The sequence below is a fragment of the Labrus mixtus genome, unplaced genomic scaffold (genome assembly GCF_963584025.1).
Source record: "Labrus mixtus unplaced genomic scaffold, fLabMix1.1 SCAFFOLD_69, whole genome shotgun sequence".
Taxonomy (NCBI): domain Eukaryota; kingdom Metazoa; phylum Chordata; class Actinopteri; order Labriformes; family Labridae; genus Labrus; species Labrus mixtus.
In genome coordinates, this window is record NW_026870227.1 from 80949 (window position 1) to 97500 (window position 16552).

A 16552-nucleotide genomic window follows, 5' to 3' on the forward strand; every position below is an offset into this window, starting at 1 on the left:
ATCAGCTGTCTCACCTAACCAATGGCATGGTGTTCCACCCTTATTTTCAACCAATCATCGTTCTGCTCCCCTTTTAAATATGATTCTTTCTTTCCCTTAGTCCCTTCATGCTGATGTTTTGTGCGCTTCATTTCGGATTGTTTATGGCAAGCTTAAGTTTCACTTGGCTGTTTTTGTTCGGGCTGTTAATTATGTCAGACTCAGACTCTGAACGCGAAAATGCGGAATTGCGTGATACAGCCTTTTCACCACAGGCAGCTCGGCGCAGTATCTGTATTGCTTCTTGGCATCAGGAATCAGAAGTCGAGATCCTGGAGATGCTAAGAGCTCAAGGCATTAACCAGGCTGCGGGTCTGGAGCTTTCTCAGTTACAGGCTCTTGCTAATGAAGTTGTGTTCGATACCCCCATCCGGAGAGAGCCCACTTCTGATCCTGATCCTCCTCATGCTCCTCCCAGTCGAAAACGATCAAAGAAACTGAATCACTCAGATCCACCAGCCAAACGTAAGAATGTCTCTGCTTGTACTACTCTTTCCGATCATTCAGTGCCAGGCTTTCCGCCTCCCGAGGACGTCCTTTCTTACACGCTTCAGTCCTTAGAAAATTCCATGCAATCTATCAACGATCGCCTTCGGGCCATGGAAAATACACATACAGCGTCATCATCAGCAACGCTCACATCTCATCTCTCGCTAACTCATGCAACGGCTCCGGTACCAGCTCACCAGGCTTCATCTTCAACCACAAACACCCTTACCCTGCCTCAGTAGACTCTGGCATCCGCTGTCTCTGCTCCAATTCTAGGTAGGCCATATGTTCCTTTTACTGCAAATATCTCCCCTTGATTAAGGTCAAAAATACTACAAGGCAAAGACATTAACCTGATAAGCATAATTTTGCCATCTGCCCAGAGTGAAAGCAAGGTGGCATCGGGGGAAGACTTCACTTCGCTCTGTAATTAAATCCGCAGACCCCAGACTGGCAAGAGACATGTCAATCGGCAAATTCATAATAGCTTTTGGCATTTACAGAGACGTAATTTGCTCTGTTTTTCCTGAACGCAGACAGGAACTGGACATTTATTTGGCCTTGATCGGCGACCTAAACATGAGGTACGGGGGTAACATTTTCTACCAATACCATAAAAGTTTTTCCAGCAAAGCAGCCATCTACATCTCACAATCTAATTCACGCCTGAATTGGTCAGTCCTGGACACCAAACTTTTGGTCATGATAATGAGAGGCTCTCAAACCATATCATGCGTCACGTGCGGCAACATAGGCCATTCAGCCTCCCTCTGCCCTACGGTGCCTTTTTTCTCCCAAGGGTTCAATGCCCCGTCTAAACCTCAAAATGACATGGGTTCATCAGCGTGGGATAAAAGAGACAGCCGTGGCTGCAAGGTGCTTTCTTTTAATAACAAGCCCATTTGCAATAATTTCAACGGAAATGTTTGCTCTTACCCCTATTGTGTTTTTCTCCAAATCTGCAGCCAGTGCAGAGATGCTCACCTGAAGTCTGTGTGTCCCCGAAGGTATCGTCCGCCAAACCAACGTGGTTCAAAGACTTATTGAAAACCCATCCATCGACTCCAATAAATGTCCCAGCTTTCACATCTGAACTGTCTTCTCATCCCGATTATGTATTTGTGGATCATTTACTGTCTGGCCTGTCCCAAGGGTTTAGGGTAGGGGTTGGGTCATCTCTGGTTTCCTCTCGTGTGTGTAAAAACCTCCAGTCTTCCCTTAAGGATCCAGAATCAGTGTCGCAGCTTTAAAAAAGGAGCTGGATAAAGGGTACCTAATCGGTCCTTATGATTCTTCTCCGTTTCCATTGTTCCGCTCTAGCCCCATAGGTGTTGCTACAAGAAAATACTCTGGAAAGAAAAGACTAATATTCGATCTCTCAGCTCCTCACAACGGGCCTATTCCCAGCATAAACAGTCTCATTCCAGCCGAGCCTTCTTCTCTTCATTATTCAACCGTAGACAACGCCATCAAGCTTATTAAGCTAGCAGGTCAGGGAGCGCAGCTCTCGAAAGCCGACATCACAGACACCTTTAAAATAGTTTCAATTCACCCATCGCAATGGCATCTCTTTGGTTTAAAATGGGAATCCAAGTTGTATTTTGCTGTGCGCCTCACGTTCGGGTGTAAAAGCAGTCCATCCATTTTCAACCAAGTTTCCGAGGCTCTGTGCTGGATTCTTTTAAAAAGGGTCAGGGTGCCCTCTCTCCTCCATCTTCTAGACGATTTTCTGCTAATCGATCCTCCGCACGACAAATCCGGCTCATCTTTGAATAAACTGAAAGGCGTGTTCAATCATCTAGGTGTTCCACTCTCAGAGGAAAAAACGATCGGCCCAGCTACTCGCCTCGAGTTTTTAGGCATTACGCTCGATACAGAACAGATGAAAGCCTCACTTCCAGTCGAAAAGTTAGAGCGCATTAGAGAAATATCCAAGCAATTCATTGATTCAAAAGAGGTCACGAAACAGCAAATGCTCTCTCTCCTCGGCCACTTCAATTTCACGATGCGCGTTATTCCCCAGGGCGGCTCGTTCATTTCAAGACTGCTGACTATGGCTTCTTCTGTGGGCAATCTGCATGACGTCATCCAGGTAGATGAAGGCTGCCGCTCCGATCTGAGATTCTGGGCAAGTTTACTGACCCATTGGAACGGGGTGGTGTATTCCTCTGACTCCATCAAGTTTTTTTTACGGACGCAGCTCCCTCCGTAGGTTTTGGGAGGTATTTTCAAGGCCAGTGGTTTGCCAGCAAATGGCCTCGTTCTTTCCCTAAACTCAATTCCTCCTCTGCGCGAGATTTATCCCATAGCAGTAGCATGCTACGTGTGGGGGAATTCCTGGAGCTGCAAACACATCGCAGTTCAGTGTGACAATGAAGCAGTAGTTGTAATCATAAACAAAGGTCGCTCTGCCTGTCCAAAAATCATGTCATTCATGCTGCACTCAATGCTCTAAACCTTAAGACAGGGTTGTTTTTCTCCTTACGTTGATTCCCTATTGGATTGTTGTTTTTTGTTAGCGTTCTATGGGTTTCTAAGGATCGGGGAATTTAACACTCCGTCAATATCTTTCGATCCATCAAAAGATGTCACAGTCTCGGATATAAATTTCCACCCAGATTTTTTTAGTTTGTTTATAAAACACTCTAAAACAGGAGGCAGCTGCTCCGTTATCATTGCTCGCATTGATTCTGAGTTTTGTCCCTTTAAGTCAATGTGTAAACATTTAAAAAACAGATCTCCTTTTCATTCATTGGCTCCCCTCTTCCTGACTCCGGACAATAATCCAATGTCAAGTTCTTAGTTTAGTTGTCATTTAAAGCAGACTCTTCAAAAATGTAACATATCACCAAAACATTATTCAGGCCATTCATTTAGAATCGGCGCTGCAATGCAAGGCCTGTCTACAGCTTCCCTGCAACAACTGGGCTGCTGGTCTTCTTTTGCTTTCACCTCCTACGTGCGTCCAGAAACAGCTGCCATCATTCATGCTCAAAGATCTCTAAAACCTTGACAGCACATGGTAAGCATATGCAAATAACTGGTGGTTGGTGGTTTACTTAATTTCTCTGTCCCTTTAATCTCATCCCAAATTTATTTGTTTGTGTTTTGCGATGTTGCTGAATTTTAGGCTTAGTGGTAAATTATAACAATCAAAGAGGGGACTAAGTATCAAAGCGTGTTTGTCAGCCTAATAGTTTAACCAAGCATCTACTCTCAATATAATTCTGTCATCTTCTTCTATAACTGAGGATTTAACATTATATATTATTATTATAATTATAATATTATTATTATTAGTTACATTATTTTTTTTCTTTGTTATTTGTCTTCACAGGACATCACAGCTAAAGTTGGGGGTTCGCATCTCTCCTCACAAGGATTATTAATAATTATATTTAATTATTATTATTAATATAAATAACAATATCATTAAACTATGTTTAATCACTCTTGGGGCACCACCCTGAAATCAGGGAAAAATAACCAAAATATCACTAAAATCAGTCTCAAATTAGTTATTTAATTAGTAATATTATTAATAATTAATAACTATATTTAATAAATTGAAGGCGTGAAATCCGTACACAAAGCCCTCGCACCCAGCTTATATCACAATGCAAATACACCAGTAATCACAAACAACTGCTCTCTTAAATTATAACAGAATTTATTTAAACAAAGCAACATCAATCCAAAATCAATGAACTTAATCAAACAAATAACTATTATAAACTAATCTAAGCAACAAACATTATCAAGCAAGGCTTGTGGAAGGTGTGTGTGTGTGTGTGTGTGTGTGTGTGTGTGTGTGTGTGTGTGTGTGTGTGTGTGTGTGTGTGTGTGTGTGTGTGTGGAGGAGAGAAGGAGAGAGAGAGAGAGAGAGAAAACAAGATGGTGGAGAGAGACAATGCACCATGTGGCTTCGTCACATGGACAAAATGGTGGACAACATGTATGTATCCTTGTGGATTCAAGGATCAGTGGGCTTCCTTCAGCGCTCCTGTCCAGTTGCGTTCAATGACGTCTTATGAAAAATCAAAGGAAAGAAACTCTTCTTTTTGCTCAAACCTGATAGCATCTGATTGCGCCCAAAACTCCTAAAAATATGCCGTGGAAGTAGTCAGCTGAATCCTCTGATGCTAGAATTCAGCATGTGAAGAGCTACCTATACTGAGCAACCTCAGAGTTTAACCTATGTAAGTCAAGAGGAGGAAAGGGTTTGTCTCAAATGCTGGAGTCCATCTTGTTGGAGAGTCTGTCCTCTGGTGTTGGCAGACCACACTTGAAGAGAAGGAAGCAATGCCTGGTGATTGCTTTTAAAGACTGGAGCTGCCTGTGGGTTTACCTCAGGCCTCCTCCAATGAGGATAGAGAATTCAGACACCCCCCATCCCACCTCACTTTTCACACCTATTTGTTAGTTGCTGTTAGGGGGGTGCTGGGCTAAGACTCCTTTGTATAGTTCCCTCCAAAATAACTCTAGTCAGGCTTGAGAACTGCGATACAGGCCTGAGTCCTTTGTCCAGCACACATGGCTGAGGCCCAACACCTGGTACGCCCAAACTGTCAGACATCATTACAAACTAGAGTTTTCTGGCCCATGTCCCGGCAGGTCTTTAAACTAGAGCTCAGGAAAGTGAGACATGTTTGCTGTGATCTGAGTTACCCTCCTATTGGATGCGTGGAGGTGATGTCAGGGAGCGCTGCGCCCGAGTAGAAAATGTTTTAACTTCCACGCAGCACACAAGAAAGGCAAGCACGACCCTGCGCTGAACTCTGCGGCGATGAGATACACTCCTGCGCAGAGCAACACAACAGACAATCAATGGGCCTGACAGCGGCGAGCAGCACCCACTGCGTCCTATCTGAAAGGCCCTTAATTATAACTTCAGGTGTGTAGCAGGGTGGGGCTGTTATTCAGGGAGCACACCAGAGTTGTTGGGTCTTGATGCCTTGCTCAAGGGAACCTTGTCAGTACTCCGAAAGTGGCTTGGCACCTCTCCAGCAACCAGACCAACTTCTTTACTTTGGTACGCACCATGGACTTAAACCTTTAAAGTCCCTATATACTGCTACTGCCACCCCCAAATTATAATAATAATCAATTATCTTGCCGGCAGACTCAGAGTCGCCTTCTGGTCTTGCCTAGTTGTGATCTATTCAGGCTCACAGTTTGCTCTGTCTGTGTTCTGTTTTGTGGGTGAAGCCTTATTATAACACATGCAGAAACGGGGTTAGGGCTAGGATCCTGTTTTTGGACTTCAGCTCGGCGTTCAACACTATCATCCCGGATATACCATCACCCATCTCACAGTGCCGGCCTCCACCTGTCAGTGGATCACCAACTGAGATGACAGTGGACTTCCAGAACGCGGAAGCAGAGGGGTAAAAAAAAGATGATCTCCGAGTCTGATGGCTCAAACTTTTGGCTAAACAAAAAAGTTACAATAAGATAATCTGATTATAAAAATGTAGTGTAAAAAGCTGACTTCAAAACGTGATAAAAACAAAATAAAATACCGAACACTGTCTACGTTTCTGCCTGACATACAAAGATGTCGACACAGGAATCAAGCAGAGTTGTTGATGGTTCAGTATCTTTCTCAGGGAACCTTGGCAGTATTCACAAGCTGACTTGGTACCTCTCTGTGACGGGGTCCTCTGGCAATCCACCCGAAACTTAAAAACAGGCGTAGTCGCAGACTGTAAGTGAAGTGGTTTTATTTTTGCCGGCCTCCCAAAGTGCAGTGATAGATATTTACAAAAAATGCAAAAATGCAAAAACAGGAAAAAAAGGATGTTTAGACTATTTAAACTATTTACAAAACAAAAGTCGTCCAAAAACAAAATCCAAACAAACAGCAAACAAACTGTACTTCAAGAAAATAAACTCTCGCTCTAACATGTTACCTTCACTGTAACCGTCCTAGACTGCCTGAAAGCAGCAAGCAGCTCTCTTTTAAACACAACAAGCCCCTCCCACTGGGCGTTATAAATTGCCTAACATTTTTAAAGAAACACATTATATCATGAATGAGCAATTTACACTCTGTTAAATTAACATGGTTCACTCACCCCTAAATTACCCATTCTCATCCCTATTTTAGTACCACCACTGTACTGTATTGGTGGCGAAACTTTCAATACAAACATTTAATTAATCAATCAATCATGTGATCACCTATGCGCGCTCCATCCGCCTATTTAGTATGCGGAAATGGGCCGCCTCTGTTTGGAACAAACGGGACACCGCGGAGCGCATATGCAACGCACCAACGGTAATACCACTCTGAATCTGTATATATATATATATATATATATATATATATATATATATACATATATGTATATATATATATATATATATACATATATGTATATATATATATATATATACATATATGTATGTATATATATATGTATATATATATATATGTGTGATACAAAAAATAGCACTTCCAAGTGTGCACCCTTAATCGCGCTATGAAGCTGAGAGGGAAAGGAGGATGATGGTGTGATTTACTGAATGATTATAGGCGCACTGGCAGAGGGAAAAGTTTGGCGGATGTGTGTGTGTCAGTGTGTGTCAGTGTGTGTGTTGGTGTGTGTGTTGGTGTGTGCGCTGACTGCAGTCAGTGACGGAGCCGCTCCGTCACACTCTCCATCGAAACTTCCCTTTTGTTTCCTTAAGTTTCACTTTCAGTCATCACGTCATGGGTGGAGCCTTATTATAACACATCCAATCATATCATCGGTTGCATCAGTCAGAGCAGAGAAGAAAGACTTAAAAGAGGACAAAGAGAGAGACAGTCACAGATAGTGAGACGGAGAGAGAGGAAGCTGCAGCAACATTGACTTCAACTTTCATATCATTAACCGCAGTCTGCAGACAGAGGAGCAGAAATGAGCGCAGGTGACTATTTTAGAAACATGAAACAAACTTGATCTCAGCCACTTGGACGTAGAACATTTTTAATACATCTTGTTCTCAATTTGTTTTGTTTTTTTCCATCTTGTTCAGTAAGAGGGAGACCCAACCGGCGGAGGGGAGGACACAGCCGGAACAATCTTCAGGCTACGAGACGGGATCGCGTCCAGCAGAGAGGTAACACACACACACTCACACACACACACACTAAAGCCTGACTAGACATGTCATGATGGTGTATAACCTGTTGAGGTAATAAAAAGCCGTAGTCTCTAAATATCTCCAGCTTCAAAACTTGTTAGGGCCTGTGTCCACAGACAGCTTTTTTGCATTGGCAGTGCCTGTGGACAATACAAAACCAATATATATCAACGTTTTAGAGCTCTAAGTTGAAAGATCAACTTGTAGAACAGAAATAACTTTTTCTTCTGGGTAGCGGCACCTGGATTGGGGTTTGTATACTGCCATGTGTGACTACCGTTTTGCTCTAGTCAGACGTATTATGACTGACGTAGTATGACCCCATGCCCTGAACCGTGCCGTCCTTACCATGACAGTTCAGGATGAATACAAAAACCTTTACAGACCTAGCAGACACACAAACTAATCTGTAGAGATGAGTGGATCACCTCCAGTAATATAAATTATGTAAAAATATCTTTAAAAAAATATATCATGAACTCTTTTTTCTTCAACAGAGGGGAACCAGGAGATGTTCACAAGTAAAAGACGCCTGTTGAAGATGATTGTATCCACTACACAGTCCCTGGAATCAGCTGTAACTAAAAGCTTCAGGGATTTTGTGATGGCACAAAACTCATCTCTTCCAAACAAGTCTGTGATCCGCTCGGAGTTAGTCAGAGTCTACAATGAAAAACGAAACGAGCTGCAATCCACCTTCGCGTCTGCTGATGACATTGTGCTGACATGTGAGTCGTGGTCTCACAGGGCTGAAGACTCCCTCCTGACGGTCGGCTGCCATTTTGTGGACAACCTTGGGAATCTCAAATCCTACCTGCTTGAAACTAAAGGCCTCATTGAAGATGAGTCTGCAGCCATTCAAAAGCAGCTCTCTGCTGTCATGGAGGCTTGGGGCCTGAAAGGAAAGGTCCACTGTGTTGTCAGAGCTGGCCTGCCACAACTGAAAGGAGTCAAAACCAAATGGACGGACATGCCTTGCTTTGCAGACACACTGAATGTGATGTTCAAGGATCTGATGAGTCAGGATGAGCTGTCCGATGTTTTTAGAAAGTGTCGGGACATCGTCAGATTCTTTAAGTTTGATTCTGAGGCAGAGGAGAGGCTCAGAGAGATTCAAAAGAAGTTGGAGATGGAACAAGTCGAGCTGATCCTGCCCTGCGGGGACAGATGGCTTCTCTGGTTAGACATGCTTGAAGGACTGATTCTGCAGCACGAGGCGATAGGGATGGTTTTAGTCCGGAAAAATACGAAAAATTTAATTCTTGATGAAACTGAATCCGAGAAAATCCAGAACATCATATCGGCTCTGAAACCGCTGAAGAAAGCCACGTCCTTGATGAAAGGGGAGGGATTCCAGTCCATTTCAGGAATGCTGCCGCTGCTGAAGACGATCATGGACGATCTTCAAACAGAAAAGAAGAAAGGGAACAATGTTGCTAAAATATTACATTCAAAATGCCAGAAGGAGTTTGGAGACATCAACAAGCACCGATTGGCTCTCATGACATTCCTCGACCCGAGATACAAAGACAAGCTTGGGGAGCAAAACAAAAAAAATGCGATAAAAGAGCTAAAGCAGGAGCTCAATGCAGCCCGAACATCCTGTTCTGCTGCTCAACTGGAAGCCCTCCTGGACAAGTACATCAACTACAAACCTACTTCAGAGGATTCCAACCCTTTTGCCTGGTGGAGGAACACAGGAAAGACCAAATTTGATGAATTAAGCAGGCTTGCTCTGAAGAAACTTGGGATCGTCTCCACAGCTGTGCCCTTAGAGAGCGCTTTCTCCTCAGCAGGTGTTCAGTTCTGCAACAACAGGAGCTCCATCGAGCCAGAAAACCTCAACATGATCCTGTTCCTCCACAGCAACTGGCCAGACATGTAGATACCAGTCTACCAAGCTCTTTGAGCTGATAAGATCGAGATCAAGATTAACCTAAAGTAAGAAATTGGTCTCAGGCTCTTCAGCCATGCTGTAGCCATAAAAGAACAACAATCAACATTATTCACATAAAACGACAAATAATGTCCACAAAAAATAAGAATAGAACTAACATCAGGTTCCTAAAATACCATGGCAAAAATGTAAAGACAAATTATTGTCCAGTGCCTATCCAGTCTTATTTGTCACTATTTAACTGCTTTATAAACCTGCACTGCACTCGTTTTAATCTCTGCGCTGATTTGAGTCCCTAATGGCTCTGCCCTCGTTTTAAGGGCCTTTCAGATAGCTGGGCTCTGCGCACCGCTGTCAAGCCCATCCACTGTCAAGCCCATCCACTGTCAAGCCCATCCACTGTCTATTGTGTTGCTCTGCGCAAGAGTGTATCTCCGTGCCGCCGAGTTGATCGCAGCACAGCGTCCCGCTTGTCACTCTTGCGTGCTTGGCGAAAGTTAAAACATTTTCTACTTGCTCTGTGACGTCACCTCCGCTCATCCAATAGGAGGGTAACTCAGATCACAACAAACGTGTCTCACTTTCCTGAGCTCTAGTTTAAAGACCTACCGAGACATCGGCAAGAAAGAGCGTACCAGGTGTGTTTAAAACAGCAGTAATGTGTGTCATGCTCGTAAAGAGGTCGTTATAGAGCTGCAGCTCCTGAACGACCTGAAACTCTCCCACATCCTGATGATTTCATGAACACACACCCTCTTTTTCTTTGCTGCCTGTCTCCCCCTCCGCAGCAGAAGAAAAGTCGGCGCTTTTTTCTCACTAGTGGACACATAGATCTACAAATTGCTGTGGCAGAAGCTATTCTCTCGAGCTATTTTCTCAACTATTGTTTTGGTCACCTAGCAACGTGCGCTGTTGGATTTTGCTTGTACGCGCTCTCCATATTTGCTCTGCGCTCATTTTAGTCCTTGATTGGGCTGCACTTATTAAGTCCCCAATAACTTTGCACTCAATTAGTCCCTGATCGCTCTGATCAGTTAATTGTTTTCCTTTTTGTACAAATAAAGATCAAGAATCTCAAATATTATCGACGTTCACACGGTTACAATATAATTCAAATAGTATATTCATCCAGACATATAAAGGTGGTTCTTGCAGACATTAATATGATTGGTCTGAGTGCTGTTATCTGTGAGGTAATGTTTAACAGTTTATATGTTTATCTAAGAAAAAAAGAGTATGCATTTTTCATATTTACAACTGAAACTGATTTGACTTTTTGCCTTTGGTGACTTTATTTCAATGTAAATCCAAAGATAAGTTGGTATTTTGTCCATGACCAAGAAATTAATATTCTCGGGTTCTGTTGTTCTTCTAAGAGCAGATTTTATGTCACCAAACAGCAAAGACCTTAAAGTTAAACACTCCTGAAAAGAGAAGCCATGAGAGTGCTGTAGTTACACACGGTGAACACCAGAGGGCAGCAGAGGGAAGGAAGAAACGGAGCAGCTGGACATGGATGTGTGCATTTCCTCATCAATAACTAAAGCAGGATCTGAAACCTGATCTGAGAGACAATCACCATGGAAACAGCAATCAGAGGAGGAGGAGCTTAAAGACGAGATTTTAAATGTTTAAAGTCAATAAGAAAAGTTTGATAAACTTATAATCAGCAAAAATCATCATGTAATGTTTTTAATGTTTTGGGAAAATAAAAGTTGGTTTTCAGATGAAGTGTCCGTGCTGTTATGTTTCTGAGCGTGCAGAGAGAGTTCATCCTGCAGCCAGCAGGGGGCGACAACACGACTCAGAACACAGAGTCTGATGTGCTTTCATTAATGAACCTCTTCATCACAGGTCGTTAGTAGTTTTATACGGTGGCTCTGAAGTGCCAAACATGTCACGAAACAAAACAGCAAATTAAAAAAAACACAATTTATAAAACAAAAACAAAAGACAGAAGGAGATTATTTAAACGAGGTCATGGACAAAATACCAACTTATCTTTGGATTTACCTTGAAATAAAGTCACCAAAGGCAAAAAGCTGTTAAACATCAAAGTCAGGGTTGGTCATTTCCTCCAGATCCACTTTTTAAGATCATGATTGAAATTGTCTTTAGGTCCTGACAGAAATTAATAACTCATGTTCTCTGAAAAAGGAGAGAACTCTCAGTCGAAGTAAAAACTTCCACCAATGTCTGCCACAAGGTACCAATCTGATGAACCAATCAGGCGCCTCCCTGTCTCCCTGCTCGCTCTCTACCTCTTGCGTGTTCTAGCTCACACTCAGAGCTCGTCACCGATGACTTTAGGAGTTTATACTGCGAGTTTACTGACCGCTGAATGAGACATGAGACGACGTTTCTACACAATGACAGAGATGAACTGAGTTCCACTTCTGGAGAGACGGCGCTCGAGCACGTGAGTGAGGGGGCGTGGCTTTAGAGGGAGCACAGAGGGGAGGGGGTGTGGCTTTAGAGGGAGGACAGAGGGGAGGGGGTGTGGCTTTAGAGGGAGGACAGAGGGGAGGGGGAGGGGGGTGCAGATGGAGCACTGAGGGAATGCTACTTTCAGAATCATGCTAGTTTTAGAAAATGACCAACCCTGCCTTTAACTCACAAAGAACGGTACTCAGACCAATCATAATAAAGTCTGCAAGAACCACCTTTATATATGTCTGGAAAAATAAACAATTTGAATTTTATCGTTACCGTGTGAACAGGAAATATTTTAGATTCTTGATCTTTTTTTAGTACAAAGAGGAAAACGGTTATTATAATAAAACTTAAGCTAAAGATCCAAGTGGTCCGGTACGATTCAGTTCATTTTGCCACAGTCTGGAACGGTAAACCCTGATCTTGCTTGCGTCTCCACCGCCGACAGAACGCTTACTTGGTAAGTAAGGTGTAAGCCGGATGGGGATAGCTGCATCAGCTACTGAAGAACCTGACAGAGTACAACGAGGGGCAACAATAGAGGACATCCATCACCTTGTGTTTGTTCTTCATGGCATGTTCATCTCAAGAGGAAGACAAGCTTTATTTGAGGAAAGGCTGCAAGGAAAAATAGCTTCAAATGACTCTCTGCAAATCCACCACGGGATATTTAAACATGGCACATTTGGTGTTTGTCCTTTATTACCGCTGTTGCATGGGAAGTGATGATTATTTCAACCAATCAATGGACTGCAGTGTGTCTGGCTCCGCCCCTTAGGGTCGGATCGGTACGCTTGGCCCCATCAGAAAGGGAGCAAAAAAGTATGACAGCACTGATTGTTTTTGATGGTGGAAACGCCAATAAACAGTGTGTGTGTACAGAACCGCACTGAACTGGACCGCTTGGTGGAAACGAAGCTTCAGTGTCCAACAGTTGATCTGATATTTTTTACGTTTTTGTGTTGCCCATGCTGCATCATTACACAACATTTTAGAAAAACATAATAGTGGTCACAAATGGGAAGCTCTTGGTAGACTGGTATCTACATGTCTGGCCAGTTGCTGTGGAGGAACAGGATCATGTTGAGGTTTTCTGGCTCGATGGAGCTCCTGTTGTTGCAGAACTGAACACCTGCTGAGGAGAAAGCTCTCTCTAAGGGCACAGCTGTGGAGACGATCCCAAGTTTCTTCAGAGCAAGCCTGCTTAATTCATCAAATTTGGTCTTTCCTGTGTTCCTCCACCAGGCAAAAGGGTTGGAATCCTCTGAAGTAGGTTTGTAGTTGATGTACTTGTCCAGGAGGGCTTCCAGTTGAGCAGCAGAACAGGATGTTCGGGCTGCATTGAGCTCCTGCTTTAGCTCTTTTATCGCATTTCTTTTGTCTTGTTCCCCCAGTTGGTCTTAAAATCAACGAGGACAGTACAACGAAGAAGTAATGTGGGGGGGGGGAGTGGTTGTAGGCAGTGCTGAAGAGGTGAGTTTTGAGGGATTTCTTGTAGGAAGTGAGTGTGGGGGAGTCTCAGAGATGTTTTTTGGGAGTGAGTTCCAGAGGGTGGGAGCAGCAATGGAGAAAGCCCTGTCCCCCCAGGACCGATAGTTTGTCCTGCAGGGGGGGGGGACAGGAGGTTTGCATCTGCAGACCTGAGAGTGAAGGTGGGAGTGTGTCGGTGGAGGAGGTGAGACAGGTAGGTGGGAGCCAGGTTGTGAAGGGCTTTGTAAGTGAGGATGAGGAGCTTGAACTGCATACGCTGGGGGATGGGGAGCCAGTGGAGGTCATGAAGAATGGGGGTGACGTGGTCTAGGGGATGGGGAGCCAGTGGAGGTCATGAAGGACGGGGGTGATGTGGTCTAGGGGATGGGGAGCCAGTGGAGGTCATGAAGAACGGGGGTGATGTGGTCTAGGGGATGGGGAGCCAGTGGAGGTCATGAAGAACGGGGGTGATGTGGTCTCTGGTGAGGGAGTGTGTGAGGAGACGAGCAGCGGAGTTCTGAATGTATTGAAGTTCTTGAGTGAGTGTGATGGTGATCTGTAGAGGAGACTGTTGCAGTAGTCTAATCTGGAGGTGATGAATGCGTGGGTGAGGGTCTCGGCAGCTGAAAATGAGAGGGATGGGCGGAGGCGGGCGATGTTTCTGAGGTGGAAAAAGACTGTTTTGGTGATTTGTTTAATGTGTTTGTCGTAGGAGAGGGTTTGGTCAAAGATGACACCAAGGTTACGGATGTGGGGGGAAGGGAGCACTGTGGAGCCATCGATGGTGAGGGAGAAGTTGTTGGTGGATTTGATGAGGGATTTGGGGCAGATGATGACGACTTCTGATTTGTCGCAGTTGAGTTTGAGAAAGTTGGTTTGAAGCCAGGATTTTATTTCTGTGATGCAGTCAGTGAGGATTGAGTGAGCGGCAGGAGTGATGGCTTGGGTGGCGATGTGGAGCTGGATGTCGTCGGCAAAGCAGTGAAACTGGAGACCATGGCGGCGGATGATGTGACCAAGGGGGGGCATGTACATGATGAAGAGGAGGGGACCTTGTACAGAACCTTGGGGAACACCTTGGGAGAGAGGAGCAGTGGGGGATTTGCAGTGGTTAATGCTGATGAACTGGTATCTGTCAGAGAGGTATGATTTGAGCCAGGAGAGTGCAGTGCCAGTGATGTTGAAGGTGGTTTCAAGGCGGGAGAGAAGGATGGAATGGTTGATGGTGTCAAGTTGAGAGATGTCAGAGTGTGTGAGCTGGTGGTGGGGAGGGGGTTTGGTGCCTCTCCAGCTACCAGACCAACTTCCATATTTGGTCCGCACCGGGACTTGAACCGGCGACCCTCCGATTCCCAACCCAAGTCCCTACAGACTGAGCTACTGTCGCCCAATATATATTATATTATATTGATATTTAGAATTTAAAATCTTGACGATTACGTCATAAAAGGAACCGACAGAAGTTGTGTGTGACTGTAGTCATGGCGACCAGTGGCAGGACGCAACCCGGCGTTTTTCTTGTTTGATTTTTCAGTACAGATCATCAGTGAAGCACTTTTCTGAAACTTGTAGCCATATATCTACGATTGTGTCAACTTTCCTCTATCCTACAACAACTTCCACTTCCTTCTCTTTCACCAACCGTCGTCCTTTGTTTTTTTCAAATGAAACTTAATTAACAATTGTCAACGCTCCGTCCTGATTTCACTCGTACAGTGTGAGCTGACATGCCACCCCGACTTTTATAAAATCGGGGGTTAAATCGTACAGTGTGAGCCAGGCTTAAAACAGAGCAGTGATGTGTATCATACTCATGAAGCGGTCGTTATAGAGCTGCAGCTCCTGGACGAGCCGAGACTCTCCCACATCCTGTCGTGTCCTGAGGATCTCATGAAGCCACGCCCTCTTCTTCTTCTGTGCTGCTCGTCTCCTCCTCAGCAGGAGAAAGGTCAGAGCTTTCTACTGAACAGTGGACACATACAAACAAACTGTGCATCCAAAAAGTAGCTCAGTGATTTTTCAGACCATTGCTATTTTCTGGTGTGCGCTCCCCTTCTGCTCTGCGGCGAGCACACTGCATCCCCACTCTGCCACACACCTGTTGGTGTGTAATTCAGGGTCTATATTATCAAGCAATCAATCAATCAATTGTTCTGGCAGGCCGTCAACCAACGATCTCGAGGAGCCTAAGAGAGCTCAAGAACTCCCAGGAAATTAGGTGGTTAGTGACTGAGATTTACAGATAGATACATGCAGTAATATGATGTACTGTATATGCAGAGAGAGAGAGAGAGAGAGAGAGAGAGAGAGAGGAGCTCAAGGTGCCAGTTCCCCCGGTAGTCTAAGCCTATAGCAGCATAACTAAGAGCTGGTCTACACCAGCACCAGCCCTAACTATAAGATTTATTTAAGTCTATTCTTAAAAATACAGACTGTGTCTGCCTCCTGGACCCCGGCTGGAAGACGATTCCAGAGGAGAGGAGCCCGATAACTGAAGGCTTTACCCCCCATAGTACACTTAAAGACTGTAGGTACCACTAGCAGGCCTGCATTCTGGGACCGTAATGTTCTCGAGGGACAGTACGGCACTAGTAGCTCTTTAAGGTAAGATGGTGCCTGGCCATTTAGAGCTTTGTAAGTGAGAAGAAGGATCTTGAATTCTATTCTAGACTGTATAGGGAGCCAGTGCAGAGAAGCCAGGACAGGAGTGATGTGGTCCCATTTCCTGGTTCTGGTCAGTACACGAGCTGCAGCATTCTGGACTAGTTGAAGAGTCTTTAGAGACTTACCAGAGCACCCAGACAAAAGAGAGTTACAATAATCCAGTCTGGAGGTAACAAATGCATGAACTAGTTTTTCTGCATCACTTTGCGACAGGATATTCCTGATCTTGGATATATTACGAAGGTGAAAATAGGCTGTTCTTGAAACTTGACTGATGTGAGAGCTAAAAGACATATCTTGATCAAATAGAACTCCTAGATTCCTAACAGTGGTGCTAGATGCCAGGCTGATGTCACTAAGGACAGTCAAATCACTAGAAAAAGTCTCTCTGGGGTTCTTAGGGCCCAGCACAATAACTTCAGTCTTGTC

The 16552-nt window shown here is 44.3% G+C and overlaps 1 protein-coding gene across 1 annotated transcript; it reads left to right on the plus strand.

Moving 5' to 3' along the window:
• Positions 1–7296: 7296 nt before the first annotated feature.
• On the plus strand, positions 7297–11283 carry si:ch211-152f22.4 (uncharacterized). Its single transcript, XM_061033975.1, has 3 exons — positions 7297–7443; positions 7552–7635; positions 8157–11283. The coding sequence occupies exons 1-3, from the start codon at positions 7434–7436 to the stop codon at positions 9542–9544; spliced, it is 1482 nt and encodes a 493-aa protein (XP_060889958.1). The 5' UTR covers positions 7297–7433; the 3' UTR covers positions 9545–11283.
• Positions 11284–16552: the final 5269 nt, after the last annotated feature.